The sequence below is a fragment of the Syngnathus acus genome, chromosome 4, assembly GCF_901709675.1.
Source record: "Syngnathus acus chromosome 4, fSynAcu1.2, whole genome shotgun sequence".
NCBI lineage: Eukaryota > Metazoa > Chordata > Actinopteri > Syngnathiformes > Syngnathidae > Syngnathus > Syngnathus acus.
The window spans coordinates 370,842-390,664 of record NC_051090.1 but is presented as its reverse complement, the minus strand read 5'-3'; the positions used below and the strand labels follow the sequence as shown (position 1 = coordinate 390,664).

The following is a 19,823-nucleotide window of genomic DNA, read 5'->3' as shown; positions in this document are numbered from 1 at the left end:
CATGGCATCTAGTTTGAAGCGCACATAGTGTAGGACGTGTGCTAGCAGGCTAGCCGAGAAGTGCCAGTGACCTCGGTCGGTCGGGTAAGACGGCAGCTGCTTTCCCCGTAGCCTAACGAGTCACTTTTGCACTTTCTGCTTGACTGCTTCTGCCAGTGGGACTCCTCTTCTTTACCATCTGAGGACACGCCACTTTGGGATCAGGTGTGTTGGTTGGTTTGTGCTGCAAAGGCATTTCTTCTACTTGTTGTGTTGCATGACTTGGAGACTTGAGCAGATACTTGTCAGCTTTTCAGTCACCGTCAGAGTTGCCACCTGTCCCGGATTGGCCCCGATTTTCACCGCCTGTCCCGTGAAGAAGGCCAAAAAACGGGACACTGAGATGTCCCGGATTTGTGCAAAATGCAGTTGGATTGTAGCGTGCGTCCACTTGTGCACAGCCTTGTTGGCTCTATGACGAAATGAATGGAAAAACAGGAGACCGACGCTATGCGGCTAGGAGGGTGCCCAGCCGCTCTTAGCATTTGATGCTGGCTCGCCGCTGGCTCGCTCCCTCCCTGTGCCCAGCAAAAAGCGCAGCTAAATGGGCTAGCGCAGGTTAATTAAAGGCCATAGCATCAAAATGTGTTTCCAATGGTGTCTTCTACTGAGGTAGCGGCTCTGATATGCTGGCATTCCCACGCTCTGGAGCCCTCATCGAGAATGCTCTTGACCCTGCCGACTTGCTTTTGGCCTTTGGGCTCACCGGCGAAGGTTTCGGGACGCCGCTAGGTCGATCGGATAGGAAGGCGCTAAGCCATGAACTGTTTTATGGCTTAGTCAAATAACATCTCAAGTGCAAGTTGCCTCGTATCGGTCAGGGTAATCAATAGGGTTAAAAACTCTCGCGTCCTGGAGAGCAGTCTAGCTGCAGCGTTTTGCACCCACTGGAGACTTTTGCGACAAGACTTGGGAAGAGCAGAGAACAAAACATGACGGTTATCAAGGCGCATGCACATGGACATGCGCAGATTGACCAAATAGGCCGGAAATGAAAGTCAAACCGAAGAAAAACATTGTGATTGCCATTTGATCCGAATAAATGCGTCCGTATGAACGTAGCCACTGTAGTCACATCAGCACACTTTGATGGTGATATTTCAAGACTCTGTGTGCTGCTAATTAGTTTCCATGGCAACCGAATGTTGCTGAGCTGATTGCATGGGCTGCCCACTCAGCCCCCACAACTCTAAAAGTCCTGCATAGGTGATTGCATATTTGTTGCTTATATAAATGTGGGTAGGTTCTTTCCGACTGGTTACACGACAGCAAAAGTGCAGAAGTGTGCGCGTTACACAAAAAGTCACACAGCGGCCCACTCAGGGCAGTGCAGAGAGAGACAAAGACAGAAACAGAAATACCAAAGTAGGTTAGAGCAAAGCATTGTGGGAACACAGGACACCCCCTGGGCCTCAGCAAGACACACTCCTCTTTCTTCTTTACATTGCTTGAAGATTTCGCCCTTTCTTTTACCAGCCATTCCTTTCTTTCTTTCTTTCTTTCTTTCTTTCTTTCTTTCTTTCTTTCTTTCTTTCTTTCTTTCTTTCCCTACATTGCACAATGTTCCGATTTGTATCACGTAACGCAAGCGGGCTCTGAGAGAAAATGGGAAAATCAAGTCATTCCTCTTCCACATTGTGCATATGTCCCAAGTCATTATCTGATGGCAACTTGATGGCAGGCTTTCTTCCCGCTTCTAGCATGGAGATAGATGATGGTCTCGCGACTGCATGCTCGTGCAGTTCCACCTTTTGCCACTACGTGGCATCAGCATCTACCACGACCCAAGATTCACCTTCACCCACTATTGAATGAGATCCACTCGTGGCCTGCCAGCCATTGCAAATGTGATAGTAGTGCAATATTATTGCATTCTTTTTCATATGAATTTGACAGGTATCCAGATTTTTGCTCTCTGATTGTACCAAACTTTTTCTTTTGGTATTGATATTGTCCTTTTCCCTCCCTGCCTGCTCTCAGTGTCCTCATCTCTTCACCCTTCTCCTCTCCTCCTTTTCCTCTGCAGCCATAGGGGCACGCTGATGATGGATGGATGGATGGATGGATGGATGGATGGATGGATGGATGGATGGATGGATGGATGGATGGATGGATGGATGGATGGATGGATGGATGGATGGATGGATGGATGGATGGGTGGATGGATGGAAGGGTGGGTGGGTGGATGGATGGATGGATGGATGGATGGATGGATGGATGGATGGATGGATGGATGGATGGATGGATGGATGGATGGATGGATGGATGGATGGATGGATGGATGGATGGATGGATGGAAGGACGGACGGACGGACGGATGGATGGCTCGCCCGCTGTATACATTGCTTTTGTCTTCCTCCAGTAGTGCATGTGAAGAAAGGGGCATGCAGTATGTATGCTCTTATGTAGTATATAATGTGCCCGCTCTCTGTGTCACCGACGACGTCCCACCCAGAAAGGCAGACCTCTGGGACTTGCATTCCATTAAGATTCCTTTATTAATTCACCCATCACTGCCACTATGCAATGATGGATTGGACCGAGAGCGCAAGAGTGAGACCGATGAGCGTATAAAGGTGGACAGGATTTGAAAATGACACCAAATGACGGTTCTGTTCTCTATTGTGATTATTCTGATGATGATTTGGACAAGAATGAACAGAAGGAAAGTCGCTGGCCTCAAATGGATATTGTTCTTTTTCCACAGAAGACCTATAGGGCTTGTGAGGCAAGAAGGACTGCTGCTCACTCTGGAGTCATTAGGAAGTAGGGATGAATTTGAGCGAGCGCAGGCCGCCGCCGCCGCCGTCGTCACCCGGAGACCCCGAGCGTCACTGAGGGCGACTGCTAGCACAAGCGCCACGCCAAGCCTGCATCCACCGCAACAACCTCATTGGTCAACAGTAAAGGTAGGAGCCAGGCGTTCTTCGTTTCTATTGTGCAAGTAGTTGTACTTTTAAGACACAAGCCCTCCACATAAATTGAGTGCGACACCCTTGCTTGATGATCGACGGCAAATCTCCACTTGCAGATGATGTTAGCCGGCGTTGAGTGGCCACTTGGAGGGCATTTTCCGCCCGCCCACAATCATGCAGCCGTAGCGCACTCAATGATTTGAGTTCTACCTGAATTTGAACTTTGGTTCATTGAACGCCTTCCGATGATACCTAATGAGCTTTGATGTGAAACTGGATTTGTTGTTGACTTTGCCAAACAATGTTGCTGATGATTCTGGTGTTGTAAGAAGGTTCGGGTCCAAGCAACGCAGTGGTCATCTGAAGCCATCCATCTCAAGTGTGGAAGTGCGTGTACATAGTATGTGGCCAGTTGTCATTGTGCAGCTTGATTCTCCCCATGCCCATGTCCTTCCTCTCTCCTTCTCACGATCTGCTGTTGCTATGGTAACTGTCCCTAATCATGCATGTTCGCTGAGTCAGGAAAAGCAAGCGCCTTTCCAAGTGAAAAGAAAGATGGAATCTGTATCACGAGGTGGCATCTCGGAGTGCACAACTTCACACCTTTTGCTGGCAAGATTTCCTTCTCCTTTTGTGAGTGGAGTTTGCTGTAATGACTTTTTTCTTCTCACAAGAAGAGCGAAGCTGCTTCACGCTAGACGAAGCACTCGCAAATGATACTTTGTGACCGCATCGTCAGTCCTTGCCGCTTAATGGCTTACACATACGGGAGGGAAAAAAAATGGAGTGAGTCACTCCTGAGAGCACATTACAAGAACATCCAAATGAGAAAATCCCGTCTTAATCCCACTTAAAGCAAGCCATTTGGAATTGTCCCAGACCTGAGTCATGTCGCTGAATGCAATCAATGTTGTCAATGGTGCTGGACAATAACTGTCCGCAAACGATCCGCTGCCACAGCATTGGAAATGGGCCAATGGGATCACGTCTTGCAGGTTGACTCTGCCTGCATACAGATGTCTAGGGCTTGCTTAGCTGTATGGCTGACTGGGATGACTGGAAAGACACACAAATGAAGTGGGCGGAGAAGGAGCACTAATGTGATACATTAAACATCCATTCTCAATATTCATTGAATGGTCAATCTGGCAAAAGAAAAGCTGGTCGCTATGGACGATTCCACAAGCTCGGAATAAAGAGAAGGGGGTCACTTATAGGCAGGCGGGCAGGCGGGCAGGCGGGCAGGCGGGCAGGCGGGCAGGCAGGCAGGCAGGCAGCCAGGCAGCCAGGCAGCCAGGCAGCCAGGCAGGCAGGCAGGCAGGCAGGCAGGCAGGCAGGCAGCCAGGCAGCCAGGCAGCCAGGCAGCCAGGCAGGCAGGCAGGCAGGCAGGCAGGCAGGCAGGCAGGCAGGCAGAAAGCTTCTACTGCTGCTTTGGCATCATACGTATAGAATCAATGTCAACACAAGGCTTGGACGGCTGCATCATGTGACGCAGGATTGCAGTGGAATTTAAAGCGCTACACTTTACTGAGCATTTGTTGGGAAAAATGCTAACCTGACCTCATAAATACTATACGACCAGCTCAGTGGCCTAGTGGTAGAGTGTCCGCCCTGAGACTGGAAGGTTGTGGGTTGAAACCCCGGCCGGCCGGGTCATACCAAAGACTATAAAAATGGGAGCCATTGCCTCCCTGCTTGGCACTCAGCATTAAGGGTTGGAATTGGGGGGTTAGATCACCAACTGATTCCCGAGCCCGGCGGCACCGCTGCTGCTCACTGCTCCCCTCTCCCCCAGGGGATGGATTAAAATCACACGGGGATGGGTTCAATGCAGAGGACAAATTTCACCACACCCAGATGTGTGTGTGACGATCATTGGGACTTTAACTTAACTTTAACTTTAACTATATGGGGCAGAGTGACAAAAAGTCCCATCCATCTCCAAAAGCCACAAAGTCTTACTTTCTTGCCATTGGTCTTCTTCCATTTGCATTTCCCGTCGTGGTCGTAAAGGCCTGCGGTTGTGTCGCTACTTTTCTTCATTGATTTATTTTGACCTCAATTAGTGCTGCCTAGTGGTTATGTCAGCAAATAAAAAATGGTGGAAACACCAAAGCGTAATTGGTTAACAGTCAAGATTTCAAACGTTACTGTTTTACATAAAGGCTCGGGGCAGGCGCTCTGCATCTTTTCTTTTCTGCGGGTGCTCTGGCTCATTCCAGAAATATGGATGCTAGTTTAATTGTTCACAGGTGCGAATGTCAATAGTTGTTTGTGCCCTGCCATTGATTAGCCAATACTCCAGGTTGTTCCACGCAACTCGGCTGTATAGGCTCCAACGTGGACAAGCGCAGCAGTAAACCAGGAGCGTGTGTTGGGTGGCTGTGGGGCGCATGTGTGTGTGTGCGTGTGCTTGTGTGTGTTTGAGCGAGAGCAAGCAAGATGAAAAAAATAGATTCATTTTTTCTGTCCCCCGTCTCCCCGTCTCGCTTTCTCACGCGCAAACATACCTTCCACATCCTCGTCCCATATTCATCCATCTCCCCGCCTGCTCGCTCGCAGGCTCGCTGACTCTCCCTCCTCCTCCTCCTCCTCATCCTCGTCCTCGTCCTCGTCCTCGTCCTCCTCCTCCTCCTCCTCTGAGGGAGATAGATGGGAGGGAGGAGACGCTCCCACTGAATGCAGCGGGCTCACGCACGCACGCACGCACGCACAAGGACGTATCTTTTTCCCGCGGTCCAGCTCCTCCTCTTTGGTGCATCTTGAATTGTGCGCACCGTGTCATAATTGATCTTTGATTTATGTCTGGAATTGACTGAGCGGTGGCATCCGACTTGCTGGCTGGATTTAAAGCACCCAGCGGTGCTGGAGCCCGAGCGGACCGATGAGCTCATCTCCGCTTTCTGCCTACGGGGGCGTTAAAGATGCGACGGGCGGCGGACCGGGTCAAGGTACCTGTCTCGGAATCACCCAGGCTCGCTCGGTCTGATTGATCCGACGACGCCGACCGGTACAGGGCTGTTTCTCCCCCCCCCCCCCGCCACTCCTCGTCTTTTCTCCATTCTTTCTCTGGAAATTGGAAGCGCCACCTGCAGCCTGGGGATGGATAACTATTCGGCTCTGCAACGTAAGGCAACACGCATTTATTGAGTTGACGTGGAAGACAAAAGACGACAGAGAATAGAAGATGGTGTGCCTTGCGCCAGTTTGCAGCGGCAGCGAGGCACTAAAATAGGATCGACTCTTTGACAGCTAACTTGCAGAAAGACAGGATAGACGCTTTGACAGCTAACATACCACATCAATTGTTGTAGCATTGTTGTATGATGCCTCACTCTAACAATAATAGCAACTCATGAATTTGCACATACGTACATACGTATGATGGGAATTTGCAATCCGTGCACATGCGCGTGCGTTTGTGGCTCCCATCAATTGTCATGGTCATTCAATCGTTTTATGGCTTTGCAACGGGGTCCAGATTGAGTGGGCACTGTGCAGATAAACCGTGTACATCCGTGCATAGTTCTCAACAAAATGTTCACTTGACGTGCCCTTCCTTCCAAGCATCTCGAGAACCGAGCATGACTGCAAGCGCTCGTGTGCGCCTTCAATTTCATACACACCTGTTCAATGATATACATACGTATGAGCCCACAAACATTGTGATATCTTACCTAATATTTGTCTCTTCTTAAATTCTATTGAGCATCTATTGAGCACTTGTTTAAGTTGCAAGCATCCTTTTTGTGTCTGTAGATTGCTTTGGTGCTGCAGTGTGTAGTTTGGTGAGATGGACTTCTGCTGGAGAGCTGTAACATGTACAAAAGGCTCCTTCTAATCAAAGGGAATATTTCATTAGCATCTTCATTGCGACACATTTCAAAGGTCTTTTGTCTGCATCGCCTCACCGAGTCTATTAATACATATTGCTAGCTGGCCCGGGCCTGGTTCTTGCATCTAGCATCCTCATTTAGTGATCCTTTTGAGAACGATTCTATTTTTAGGCCGATTGCTTTCTGCGTTCTTCTCGTTCAATAACAGCCCATCTCATTTTCCACACGGAGTCAAATGATTAGCGTGTCACTTTAAGCTGCCTGCCCAATCATTTGATTCTCAAAAGACATTTGTAAAACGAAAGTCCCTCCTCAGTTGTTGGAGCCCCATGATTGATCAGCAGCCTGCCTTGTTGTTGTCGTCATCCATTTTGGAGGTGGATGTGCTTCATCTTTGGCCATTTGTTTAGTAATGGATGGTTTTGCTTTCATGTCAAGGCTTTTGTCCTTCCTTGCTCATTCCAGCAATGGAATAGAGGTGCCTTGAGCTTCCGCTTGATGCCACTGTGTTTCCAGAGCTTGTGCTAAGTGTGACAGCGTCATTTTTGCCACACACAGTCGAGCGAGGTCTTTGTCAGTCTCATTCGAGCAAGTTCAAAATAAGAGCAATACATATGAAACATATGACTAGATGCTCCTCCAAGAGCAAACTTGCCTGCGGAATGCAGAACAACGCTAACGCTGCTCTTCTGCTGCTGCTGCTGCTGCTGCTGCTGCTGCTGCTGCTGCTGCTGCTGCTGCTGCTGCTGCCGCTGCTGCTGCTGCTGCTGCTGCCGCCGCCGCTGCTGGTTGCCTAGTGACTGCATCCATGAAACCGGCTCCCATCGTCATGGTGATGGGCTAAAGGAGGAAGGAGACCCATAGAATGAAGGGGGGAGACGTATATCAGTGCATCTGCTGGATTGTGATGTTATGAAGAAGGAAGATGTTGTGTGTGTGTGTGTGTGTGTGTGTGTGTGTGTGTGTGTGTGTGTGTGTGTGTGTGTGTGTGTGTGTGTGTGTGTGTGTGTGTGTGTGTTTGTGTCAAAGTGGTGAAAAAGCTGATCGAGTGGATTATAGTGGAAGCGACATATAAGCAACATACGACTGCCTGCCTCGTGTAATGAATCAAATATTTGATGAAGGTGTTGAATTGCTTTTGGTTTGGACATGGACACAAATAAATCTACCAGCATCATCACGTAAGACCTTGTCTGGTTTGGGAGGAGGCGCAGAAAATCTTTTCCCGTACCGAAGGCACGCAAACTGTGAAACGGCTCACTTCTCAATGCCAGCGACAATGACCATAGGCAAAATACATCAAGAAGTCCTTTGGGCTGTCTTTTTGTGGCCATTTCCTTTCCTCTACAAATACTGTCGTTTTTATTCATGTACTGTGACAGCTACGAGAAGAATAAAAGATAACCTTTGCCAGACGTGTCAGCAAGTTAAGCACGGATGGACAGCCCTGCTGCCATCCATCCAGCCAGCCAGCCAGCCAGCCAGCATGTATGAAGTGCCTTTTCAAAGCAGGACACTCACATTGAGAGCATCCAAAATGATGGCAGATGACAATATCAAGTCATCTCCATGCTATGTGAATGGGCTGAAAGAGAGAATAAAGCAGCAGCCACTTGAGCCACCTTTCCCAATCCAAAACAATCCTAGCTCTCCAGATCAAACGTAACGTACTATCCTTTTCTTCCTCATCCACAGAATGTTTACGAAGGGAGAGGAGCTCAAATGTGGAAGCAGATGACTGCATCAAAGTGCGCTCGCTCGCTGCTTCGTGTGTTTCCTCAATTATTGAGACGATCTGTAATCTGCGTGTTTCCACGTCTCCTGTATCATTGACTTGCTCTTTCTCCCACGCTTCCATTTTGGTCTCGTTGACTGGCTGGCTTTAGCTTAGCGTACAAATAGGGCAAAGCTCTGCTCGACGTGCCCATATGATGCCCCCTTATCTCTTGACGCTCACATACCCGTACGTATGGTATGTACGGTGCAATCGTCAAAGAGAATATGAATTTGGGATTGCCACAGCAACGCCTTCAGCGGTCCAAAAGCAGCCCAAACACCTCGAGCAATGAATGTTTACAATAATAATGGTGCTTTGTGACTCAACATTTAGGTATTTGTTCCTGCTTACAGTAGAGTCAGTGGATTGTCACAAGCATTCATGATGTGCACACACTTAAGGCTGCTAGTAAAAAAAGTGGAAAAGAGGCTGTTGACAATAATAGTGGCCGGCACCTTTCAGCTGTTCTCCCACAATTGATTCACCGGTCTCGTGTGTCCCTGTTCCTGGCCTGAGTTGGTTCCCTGCCCTGCCCTGCCCTGCCCTGCCCTGCCCTGCCCGCTCTCTCTTCCCCATCCCTTCAATCAAGCAAGTTTCGTGGCCGTGTCCATTGGCAGTCAATGAGCCGAAGGAGAGACCGCTCTCATATCTACGGTCCTTGTTTGCCTTTTTAATGAGTGTTTTTTGCGCAAAGTAGTCCCTGTTGTAACAACATGGTAACCACTCGCTTCATTTTCCACGGCCTGTTAAAGAACGCTTTAGGGATGAAACTTATCAAAAGCTGTTTATGCAAATACACTTCCAAGAAAACATGCTGTGCGTGCCCAAGCATTGTCTTGAAATGGCTCAACCTGGTCCCGCTTCCAGCGTTTGGCCTAAATGACGGAGACAGCCAGTTTGAATGTAGAAGAGGCGCCATCAGGGGCAGCCCGAGCAGGTGATAGATGGAGCCAACGCATGAAGAGAGATCCCTCCCGACAGTCATGCGCCGGCCGCTATGGGCTGGGAGTAAAAAAAAAAGAGAGATTGACTTCCAGCCACAGCCGGAGAAAGACATAAAGTGGGATGGCAGAATGTTTGTTCCAGCTCGCAGCAGGTGTGACAGAGGGAGCGAAGGTAGCTCACCTTTCTCCCCCAAAGGTGACGCTCTCCAGTTGTCATTCGTCACATCGCTGGATTAGTGATGCGCTGATCATGATTTATGGATTGGCTACTGGATTGTATTCCGGCCGGCGCCTGTGGTGGAAAGATATAGTAGTTGAAAGCAACGGCTTGAATAGCTGATGTACTGTATTCAGCAACTGATTGCATGCTCTATAAAGAGTTCAACACTTCTAGGTCAACAGCATGAAATGTTAAGACACGAGAGTCAAGCAGGAATAGTGCTTGTGTGTGTGTGTGTGTCTCAGGTCCATCTGGCTCAGAGTAGTGGACAAGCTGCTGGGACACACCCACCAGCATGGCAAAGTGACCTGGTAAGGCAAGATGGCAGAACCACACGTTGACTGTCACATAAAGCAGCGTTCCACGACCGCTGGGTCGGAAGGAACCCTGTATCCCGGCTGACACCAGGCACACTACACCCGAAAGTGGTCGGCAAGCCGTCGCAGGACACATATCGAGACCAACGATCGATCGCATCCACGTACGCAGCGCACCGTCCCGTCCCTGAGCGGGAATCCATCCCAAGCGTGCCTGTTGATAGCTAGTATCTAGGTATCATAATGTTATATAGAATGCTTCTCAAAGCATGCTTATGAGCTCTACATTTCCCAGACGATTGAAAAATCACGTCACACTGTATCTCTCTTATTATAGACCAAATGAGTGACAATGACGACTGTAGCCGAAATGACCCATCTATGTTTTGTTAGCACACATTATGGTAAATGAGATGATGTCTAGAAATGTTCAGATGCAAATGTTGTCATGATATGAAAGTGTTTGTAGTTTGCTGAGGAACATTTTGTGCTTGATTTCAAATGGCTCCTTTTAGAGGCTTTATGGACGGACAGAGGAGGGGTCAAACTGAGAAGAGAAGAGACAAAAAAAAGCCGAGCTAGAGGGAGGCACGGGCCGCCAAGATAGAAGAGAGGAAATAGTCATGTGCTGGGGCGTCTCAGGCAGAACTGGGCCACTGAGCTCAACCCGAGCAAAAAACAAACAAACAAACAAACGGGGGGGAAAAAATACATGACTGGCTTGGAAACCAGAGTGAGCATGAAAGTCAGACACAGCGGCAGCGGCAGCGGCAGCAGGAGAGGCTCAGATAAAGGAATTTTACTGTGAGCAGTTGGCTGACTCAAGCCTTTAAGCAAACAACAAATATTTCAATCTGGAGTGTTTGCAAAATCATTTGATTTGCTTTGAACATATCAGTAATATGAGTCAGTGACCCTCTGGTGTTTCCTTCTGGACAGATGTTGCCGGATAAATTGTGAGACATTGTGCTTGCTGGAGGTACCTGTTGCCTTGATTGTCATGTCACTTGAAAATGATGGAGTCATGCATGTTAAATCATGTTTTGCATCATATTATGTGCCCTGTAAGACAAGGCTCGAGTACAAGTTGAAAAGAGTTGTTTTTGATTGGAGGGAATAGATGTAGTATGTGCGAGACAAGAAAAGACGTATTTGAAAGGTGTCTGATTTGTTTGTATAAGTGCAGCACGGGCAAATGTGGAGCAATCACCCACTGAGAGCAGCATGTTCTGTTTTATGACAGAGAGGATGAGTAAAAATACACCCGGCTCCTGGGAGACCGTCACTATGACAGCCGTTACCATGGAGATAGCTAGCAAGGCTAAGGCTAAGGCTGCTGCTGCTGCTGCTGCTGATGCACGTGAAGTGACGGGACATTGAGGCTTTCCACTCTCTCTTGCTGCTACAGACGTGCACATTCTGAGGAGCCATGTTAGCTTGCGAGCGAGCGTACGCGGGCAGGCTAGCATGTGTGCCTGCCCCGGCCGTGCATCCATTCTCCATGAAGCATCTCAGCACATGATGCGTTTGCGCATGCTGCAAGCATCAGTCATGCCTGCGTTGCCTTTTGCAAGCGCAATGATGGGTGGGTGCTAACTTGTTGTCACCATTTGTTGGCAGGACCCGTTCTATAGTTGAGTGTTGAACACACATGCTATTTTGGGGGATGATCTCTTCTTCTTTTTGCCTCTGTAGTCCAGTGTCTGGAAATGACAACAAAAAGGAAGCTGATTGGCCGGCTGGTGCCATGCCGTTGTTTTCGCGGGGAAGAGGAAGTCATCTCGGTGTTGGACTACTCCCACTGCAGCCTGCAGCAGGTCCCCAAGGAAATCTTTAGCTTTGAGAGAACTCTGGAGGAACTCTACCTGGATGCCAACCAGATTGAGGAACTCCCCAAGGTAGAAATGTGTCCGATTTCTGATATTCCAATCCGCATCTCCGGATCAATCTTCTTTCCTGTTAGGGTCCAAGTCATTCTAATATGCCTTGTTCTTCTTTTTGTTTCTCTAGCAACTGTTCAGCTGCCAGGCCTTAAAGAAGCTGAGCATGCCTGATAACGACCTCTCCAACCTTCCAACTACAATTGCCAGCCTGGTTAACCTGAAAGAGCTTGACATCAGTAAAAATGGTAAAGACAATACTTCAAAAGCACTGGAATCTTCCTCTACAGCAGGGGTCTCAAAGTCCAGTCCTCGGGGGGGGGGGCTCCTGCAGAACGTGAGGATGAACTGATCATTTGAATCAGGTGTGTTGAACGGGGGAAACTTGGAAAACATGTAGGAATGCGGCCCCCCCCCCGAGGACTGGACTTTGAGACCCCTGCTCTACAGCTTACTGACAAACATGCGATGCTAGTTAGTGTCAATCAAATATCGCAGCAATCCTTCGAAGAGCTCATGTCTACCACACACATGTAATCAATCCCGCCCGACGTTATTGTCACATTCCCATTATTTGGTTCCTTCCTTCAGCTTTTAAGATCTTGATCATTTCTCCGGCGAGAACCATCTCATGATGAAGAATTGGAAGGGAAGGGCTACGGAAATAACGTCAGCATTTCCATTTTCCTCCTAGATCCACAGTCACTAAAAAACGTCATAACCTCAGTCATTTGACAACTTTCAAACAATCACCTTTGCCAAAGGTTCCTTGTCTTCCTGTTACCCAACAAAAGATGCCCAAGCACACATTTCTTTCTCTTGCTGTCTGCTTTTCCTTTCGACCAGGTATCCAGGAGTTTCCAGATCATATCAAATGTTGTAAAGGCCTGTCAGTGGTTGAGGCCAGTGTCAATCCCATCACCAAGTAAGACATCATCACATTTGGAACAAATTGCAATGTTTACATTGGAGTCAAAAGCGTAACGTACAAGGTACAGCCTTGTGTCTTTGCATTGTATCTCGTCTTTCAGTTTACAGAATGAATTGAAATATTTTTCCCCTTCCTGCTTCTCCAGTGCTCTTTGTCTTGTCTTGCAGGCTCCCAGATGGTTTTACGCAGCTCCTGAATCTGACTCAGCTCTTCTTAAACGATGCCTTCCTGGAGTACTTGCCAGCTAACTTTGGCAGGTAATTCCATGCATGGTATCCGCATCAGCGTGGCGTGTCTTTAGTCACGGCCTTTTGGAAGGTATTTACTGTTACAGAGGCTTTTTTTTTCTCGACGTATTCTTGGAAATATCGCATCGGCTTTAAATGGACACCTTGTGGAAGTTGACATGCTTGCTAATTTATGAATTGGCCCATGCGCATTTGTGACACTGATGTGGAATTGGCCCTCTTTGCTCGAATGGATATGATCTTGCCAGGTTTTCAGCATGGCTGTCACATAAAGACTACTGTTTGATGATGATGATGATGATGATGATTATATCTTGGCGCATGTGCGACCGACCTCCTGTGCGACCTCCCAGTCAATGTTTGAAATGTGGGCTCGGAGCTTTTTGTGCCGGTAGCCGTGTTTGTGTAGCTTCACCCTGACTCTTCTGCCTTTCTGCCTCGCGCACAATAGAAAAACACAATCTGTATGTGCTGGTTGATGGACTGGTGAGTTACCCAGAACAAGATCATCTGTAGATGGATGGATGGATGATGGATGGATGGATGGATGGATGATGGATGGATGGATGGATGGATGGATGGTGGATGGATGGATGGATGGATGGATGGATGGATGGATGGATGGATGGATGGATGGATGGATGGATGGATGGATGGAGCAACATAGGCATGGCCAGATGGATGGACGCTATACAAATGAGTTGATTGATCGAAAATGCACAATGAGATCTATGGCGCGTGTATCATTTGGATGGTGTTTGAATTTGAAAAGCGGTCATCTTTTGAAGTTCTAATATTACGTATACTCTATTGTCCCAGGCAAATAGTAGTAACTAATGGTGCATGTTCAATTAAGAACATTGGCTTATATTTTGGGACACTACATAAATGTGGGCTGTTTCTTCTAGCTGCCAAAGAGCCTGACGAAAAAAAATGTTTTTTCACGTTTGTTCTTGATAGATCTCCAAACTTCGGATCTGGAGCTAAGAGAGACCCCTGAAAACCTGCCAAAGTAAGATTCAGTTGGGCTTTGTGTCTGTGCTTTGATTTGGTCTCCTCCAATTTACTGAGTTTGCTGTGGAATAAAGCTATTTGCACACTTGGCAAGTTCTCTGAATAGCAGTGAAACCGGTTTGATTTGATAAATAACATCTGAAAAGTACATTTGAACGAGTGAAGTGCTTGATTGGGAAGCACGACATTTACTCTCCTGTCCTTGCAGGTCATTCATCGACTGACACAGTGGAGAGGTTGGATCTGGTAGCAATGAATTCTCTGAAGTGGTGAGAAGGTTGCTGTACATTTGGCGGGTTGTGTTCATCTAAAATATGAATGTTTACCCAAGGCATTCAATTTGGCCATTGAGTGAGAGAGAGAGAGAGAGAGGGAGAGAGGGAGAGAGAGAGGGAGAGAGAGAGGGAGAGGAGAGAGAGAGAGAGAGGAGAGAGAGAGAGGAGAGGAGGGAGAGAGAGAGGAGAGGGGAAGAGAAGGAGAGGAGGGAGAGAGAGAGAGAGAGGGGGCGGGGAGAGAGATGAGAGAGGAGAGGAGGGAGAGGATGGGAGGAGAGGGGAGAGGCGGAGGGGGGAGGGAGAGGTGAGGGAGGGGGAGGAGGGAGGAGAGAGAGGGGAGAGGGAGAGGGAGGAGAGGAGAGAGAGAGAGAGGAAGAGAGAGAGGAGAGAGGAGGGAGAGAGAGGAGAGAGATGGCAGTCCCAGCACACAGTTGTCAAGTCCCATTTCAGGGGCGGGCAGCCTCCGTTCCCATTTCAATTGCCATGGCAGCATTGTGATGAATCTTCCTTCCGTAGACTACTATGTCTCATTAAGAAGTGAGGCATGGCTTCAGCCGAACCATGAAATGGCACACTGAGGAAGGAAGAGAAGAGAAGAATGGAAGGGAGGAAGGAAGGAAGATGACACAATGTGACAGCAGGGTCAGACAGGAGGGAAGTTGACCACACGCTTGGCGTCCCAAGACTCCCGCCTACTAATTTATGTTCACCACACTCAATGGCCACAGCTCTCTTGATGATGTAACCAGTTCTGCTCGGCCATAACAAGTGATAACTAGTGATTTTCATCTCTGCAAATTGAGATGCGTACCCTCTGACGTGTCCAGTGAGTGTATTAAATTGCCAGAGTCTCTCTCTCATCGTAAATGTTTTGGTTGACTGCTGGTCTTCTGCATATTAGCCCGAGGTGTTGGAGCAGATTCACAATCTAAAGGAGCTGTGGATGGACAACAACTCTCTACAGTCCATACCAGGGGTAAGGTCGCTAAGTCGTATGGATGGATATACACAATGTTCTTTTGCAGTTTTGTGGATTTGCTTTATCTATCTATCGTTTGCCTTCCTTATCTCTCTGACTCTGCAGTCACTAGGAAAACTTCGCCAGCTGCGCTACTTAGACTTAGCTAAGAATCGTATTGAGAATTTGGACACGGATGTTTCAGGTTGTGAGGCCTTAGAGGATCTTTTGCTCTCCTCCAACATGCTTCAGCACCTCCCTGACTCTTTAGGTAGGTCCTCACACATGCAGCTTTTTTTTGCCCCTTCAAATAAAGCCAGATTCCAGTTTGATACAAACTCATTCAATGTTGTGATGTGAAGGTGTCAACAAGGTTGCTTTGCTTTTCAGGAATGTTAAAGAAGCTGACAACACTGAAAGTGGATGACAACCAGCTGACCTCACTGCCCGGAACCATTGGGAGGTAAGAAAGCTCCTCCATCCATGTGCATGCAAGTCACAAAGACCAATTACAGCCATGATGTAGATCCGTTTTTTTCCCCCTTAATACTACGTATGTAAATCTCGTCTTGTGGTGTTTGTTCTTTCACAAAGAACATACTCATGATGTTGATCCTCTCTCCGCCACATTAGCCAAGTGGACTTAATGAGCGAGCTCCATATTGTAGCACCTATAGAAGCATCCTGCAACTTTGCTTCACTCTGACACCTGGCATTGCTTTAAGGATTTCTGGGCTGCTATCGAAATAAAGGATAAGAAATGCCCCTCCCCTCCCCTCCCCTCCTCTCCACCAACCGTATGGTGGTCCAGATGGTCCAGGCTGGTGGCAATCCTTCTTGCAATGTTAACAATAACAGTACACCAATGTAAAATTGTTGGCTCATTAGCATTAGTCTGCTGTTCGCCGGGCCAGTGCTGGTCAAAGACCGGACAAGTTTAGAGCCATATAGTATTACTGTGAACAGGCTCTGCTTCTCATCCACACACACACACATTTCAAATGGAGAACGGAGGATCGAAATCCATATCTAGTGATTGTTAATAAGCCAATGTATTGATTGGTAAATGTGCTGTCCTTTGACTTTTTATGATTCTGCAGTTCATGATGGCAAATGACCAGGTCCCTTTCCTTACTGTACATGCATCAAAAATGGTTTGTTTGTTTTTCATTGCCATTTTTCTCTCAATACGTCTGCCCCTCACAGTCTTTGTCTGTTGGAGGAACTGGACACTAGCTGTAACGAGTTGGAGTCACTGCCTCCAACCATTGGCTACTTGCACAATCTTAGGACCTTTGCTGCCGATGAGAACTTCCTCATAGAACTTCCTCGAGAGGTGACGAAGGAGCCAATCTCACCTATCGGTCGAATGCATCGTCCGTGCAATTTGTCGCCCACTCGCGGTGTGTATGTTTTCAGATCGGTAACTGTAAGAACGTGACGGTGATGTCACTCCGATCCAACAAGCTGGAGTTCCTCCCCGATGAGATCGGACAGATGACCAAACTACGAGTCCTAAACCTTAGTGACAATAGGTACGCGCGCGCGTACCGCAAAGGAAGCTCTTTGTCAATGATTTTGTCTTTGCTCCTTCTGCCTACAGTTGCCATGGCAACTGAAGAGTGCGTTGCTATGGCTACTTGCTCTGCGGGCTGTTGCGTACGTAGGAAGAGAAAAGATCTTTTCTCATTCTGGCTTCCGTCTGTCATTTTCAGGTTAAAGAATCTACCGTTCACCTTTACCAAGCTGAAGGACCTGGCAGCTCTCTGGCTTTCTGACAATCAGGTAGCGCTCCCACAAAATCAATGCCGGATGATGGGGAGTCAGGTGGCAATATTTCGGACCTGCTCCTCATTTTTCGCATACATCCACCCCTTTAGGCATGCTTTGCAAAACTAGACATGCAATCAACATCCAGTATCATGTCTGGCCTACAGTTTGCAACTTTGATGACGCTATTTCAGCACACATGTTTGAATGACCGCATAGGCAATAAGACATACGTTCAAGTTTGAAATAGTTGATTAAATGCGTTGGTGGATTTGAATCGTATACTGTCATACTTTCAATGCAAACAAGAGGTTGCTTCGCAAATGAGGTTCATTTACCTATTGAACCTTTGTCAGCTGTGCTTTTCAGGCCATTAATTAATAGATAGCAGTATTATGCACACGGAAATGAAAGGCACACTAATGTGCTCCGAAAGTGATATGAGTTTTTTTCTTCTTTACGTGCATACATACATATGAGGTGGTTTGAAAGCTGATCTGAATGTGTCTGCTGTCATTGCAGTCCAAGGCTCTGATCCCCCTACAGACAGAAGCCCACCCCGACACCAAACAGAAGGTTTTGACCAACTACATGTTTCCTCAACAACCTCGTCACGATGAGGGTACAAACTGTGTGTGCGTCCGTCCGTCCGTGCGTGCGTACACGTGTGCGTATGACTGAAAATACAAATGTGGAGTCTGAGCCTGGTCACTTGGTCATTTCATGCAAGAATGAAATGGATACAAATATCTCTGGGATTGCTTTCAAAAGAACAATCGTGGCATGTTGAGAAGGTTTTGTCCTTTTTTCTTTTCTTTATCCCTCTCACCATCATTTACAATGGGACGTTTTACTTTCCAGATTATCAGTCGGACAGCGACAGCTTTAATCCGACTCTGTGGGAGGAGCAGAGACAACAGAGGATGACTGTGGCCTTTGACTTTGAGGACAAGAAAGAAGAGGAAGACAACTCCGGGAAGGTCAAGGTCTGCCCTTATTCCGTCTGTCTCGATGTACTTGTATGTGTCTATGTACGTACAATTATGTTCAGGAATCATTTGATGGGGACTTTCTCGGGTCGGTTTTGATTTGATTCACCACCGCAATGGCTTTTTCCTCATTTCTGACACGGACAGGCAGTGGTGTTCATGCTTCCATACTACAAATGATGTTGTTTTTTGTTTTCAAGCCCAATTCTTTTGTTTTTCATCGGCAGACATATGTATATATGAATGACGTTAAAGTATAAAAATGAAAGAAGCCAAAGTTGGAGTTAACATTGTTCTGATCTTCCCCAACAGGTGGAGATCAACCTAAAACGTTATCCTACACCCTATCCCGAGGACTTGAAGAACATGGTCAAGTCAGTGCAAAGCCTCGTGGGTAAAAATGTTCACACGGGCCATGGGCACCAGCACCAGCACCAGCACCATCTTAGCACAGGCACTGCCACCTCAGCAGGAACCAACATGGAACTTACACACCATAGTAAAGAAGCGTACGAACCACCGTGGCCCCTGCCTCCCAAAGAGGTCAAACACACACACACACACACACACACACACAGCACATCATGAAAGCGTCGATTGAAGCATTGTTTGCTTTCTTCTGTGCGCCCTAGGTAACAGACCGAGAGATGCAGGACTTCTCTCAGACTCAGCTCATGGATCAGGGACCGATGCATAACTCTGGCATTGACATCCCAAAGAGGAAGGACAAAGAGGAGCTGACGGAGAGCTCAGAGGTTTGGAGCTCAAACCTTTGCTCAGATATACTACAATTGAAGCAAATTGAACGTTAGACCACAAACGCATTCAAGTCAAGAGCTCCACATTGTTGCTGTCATAGACTGGTAGCGGTCCAATTTTAAGATGCAGCTCCATCCATCTCAATCCTTTCGACTAACGAGTGACTTCCAACAGGACTCAATGGGCGGCTCGCCCAACGACATCCGCATCTCCGACATGAGGCCCACCCTAGTGGAGCCGCCCATGTACAAACCCAAGGTGGTGCTGCTCGGCAAGGATAAGAAAGGTGCCCTATTGCACAAAAACATACATACGTACGTACATACATACGTACATACGTACATACGTACATACATACATACATACATACGTACATACATACATACATACATACATACATACATACATACATACATACATACATACATACATACATACGTACATACGTTAAAGACGCCTCATGTGAAGCGCTTGGGGCTTGCCCATTCATGAGTAAGAGTGGCACACAGATTGATTTCCGAGAGTGAGGGAAGGCAGCTAGAAACGAGTGAGCTCTTGCCACACATGTGCCACTTTCATTTTCAAATGTGTACGCATCAGTAAACCAAGGTATGTTTTGCAAGATCATATCAACAAAATTCACCTTACTCAATTGTAAGCAAGTACATTTCCAATGTAATGTCTTTGTGTGTAGAGTCTACAGACGAAGAGGTGGATAAGCTCCACTGTCTGAACCACAGCGGCTCCTCGGCCACCTACTCCGATTACTCTCCCTCGGTCGGCTCCTCTGGCTCGTCCAACCCACCCGCTAACACTCACTCCCACCCTCACCCTCACTCTCACGCGCACCAACACAACCCTGTCAACAAAGACCCGAATCCTCAAACACACTGGACCAACAGGTAGGTAGCCACAACAATGGCTCATGTTCGGTGCCAACCAACCATGTCT

The 19,823-nt window shown here is 47.6% G+C and overlaps 1 protein-coding gene across 1 annotated transcript in view; it reads left to right on the top strand.

Moving 5' to 3' along the window:
• Positions 1 to 5,781: 5,781 nt before the first annotated feature.
• The window catches only part of LOC119122124 (leucine-rich repeat-containing protein 7-like), a 20,847-nt gene continuing 6,805 nt past the window's right edge, over positions 5,782 to 19,823 (top strand). The window contains 18 exon segments of the mRNA XM_037250330.1: positions 5,782 to 6,081; positions 11,744 to 11,946; positions 12,059 to 12,176; positions 12,775 to 12,853; positions 13,027 to 13,131; positions 14,351 to 14,390; positions 15,298 to 15,372; positions 15,481 to 15,625; positions 15,745 to 15,817; positions 16,561 to 16,690; positions 16,774 to 16,889; positions 17,070 to 17,139; positions 17,647 to 17,746; positions 17,986 to 18,110; positions 18,426 to 18,656; positions 18,746 to 18,868; positions 19,047 to 19,158; positions 19,567 to 19,774. Of these exon segments, the coding sequence (XP_037106225.1) occupies positions 6,057 to 6,081; positions 11,744 to 11,946; positions 12,059 to 12,176; positions 12,775 to 12,853; positions 13,027 to 13,131; positions 14,351 to 14,390; positions 15,298 to 15,372; positions 15,481 to 15,625; positions 15,745 to 15,817; positions 16,561 to 16,690; positions 16,774 to 16,889; positions 17,070 to 17,139; positions 17,647 to 17,746; positions 17,986 to 18,110; positions 18,426 to 18,656; positions 18,746 to 18,868; positions 19,047 to 19,158; positions 19,567 to 19,774 (2,078 nt within the window). The 5' untranslated portion in view covers positions 5,782 to 6,056.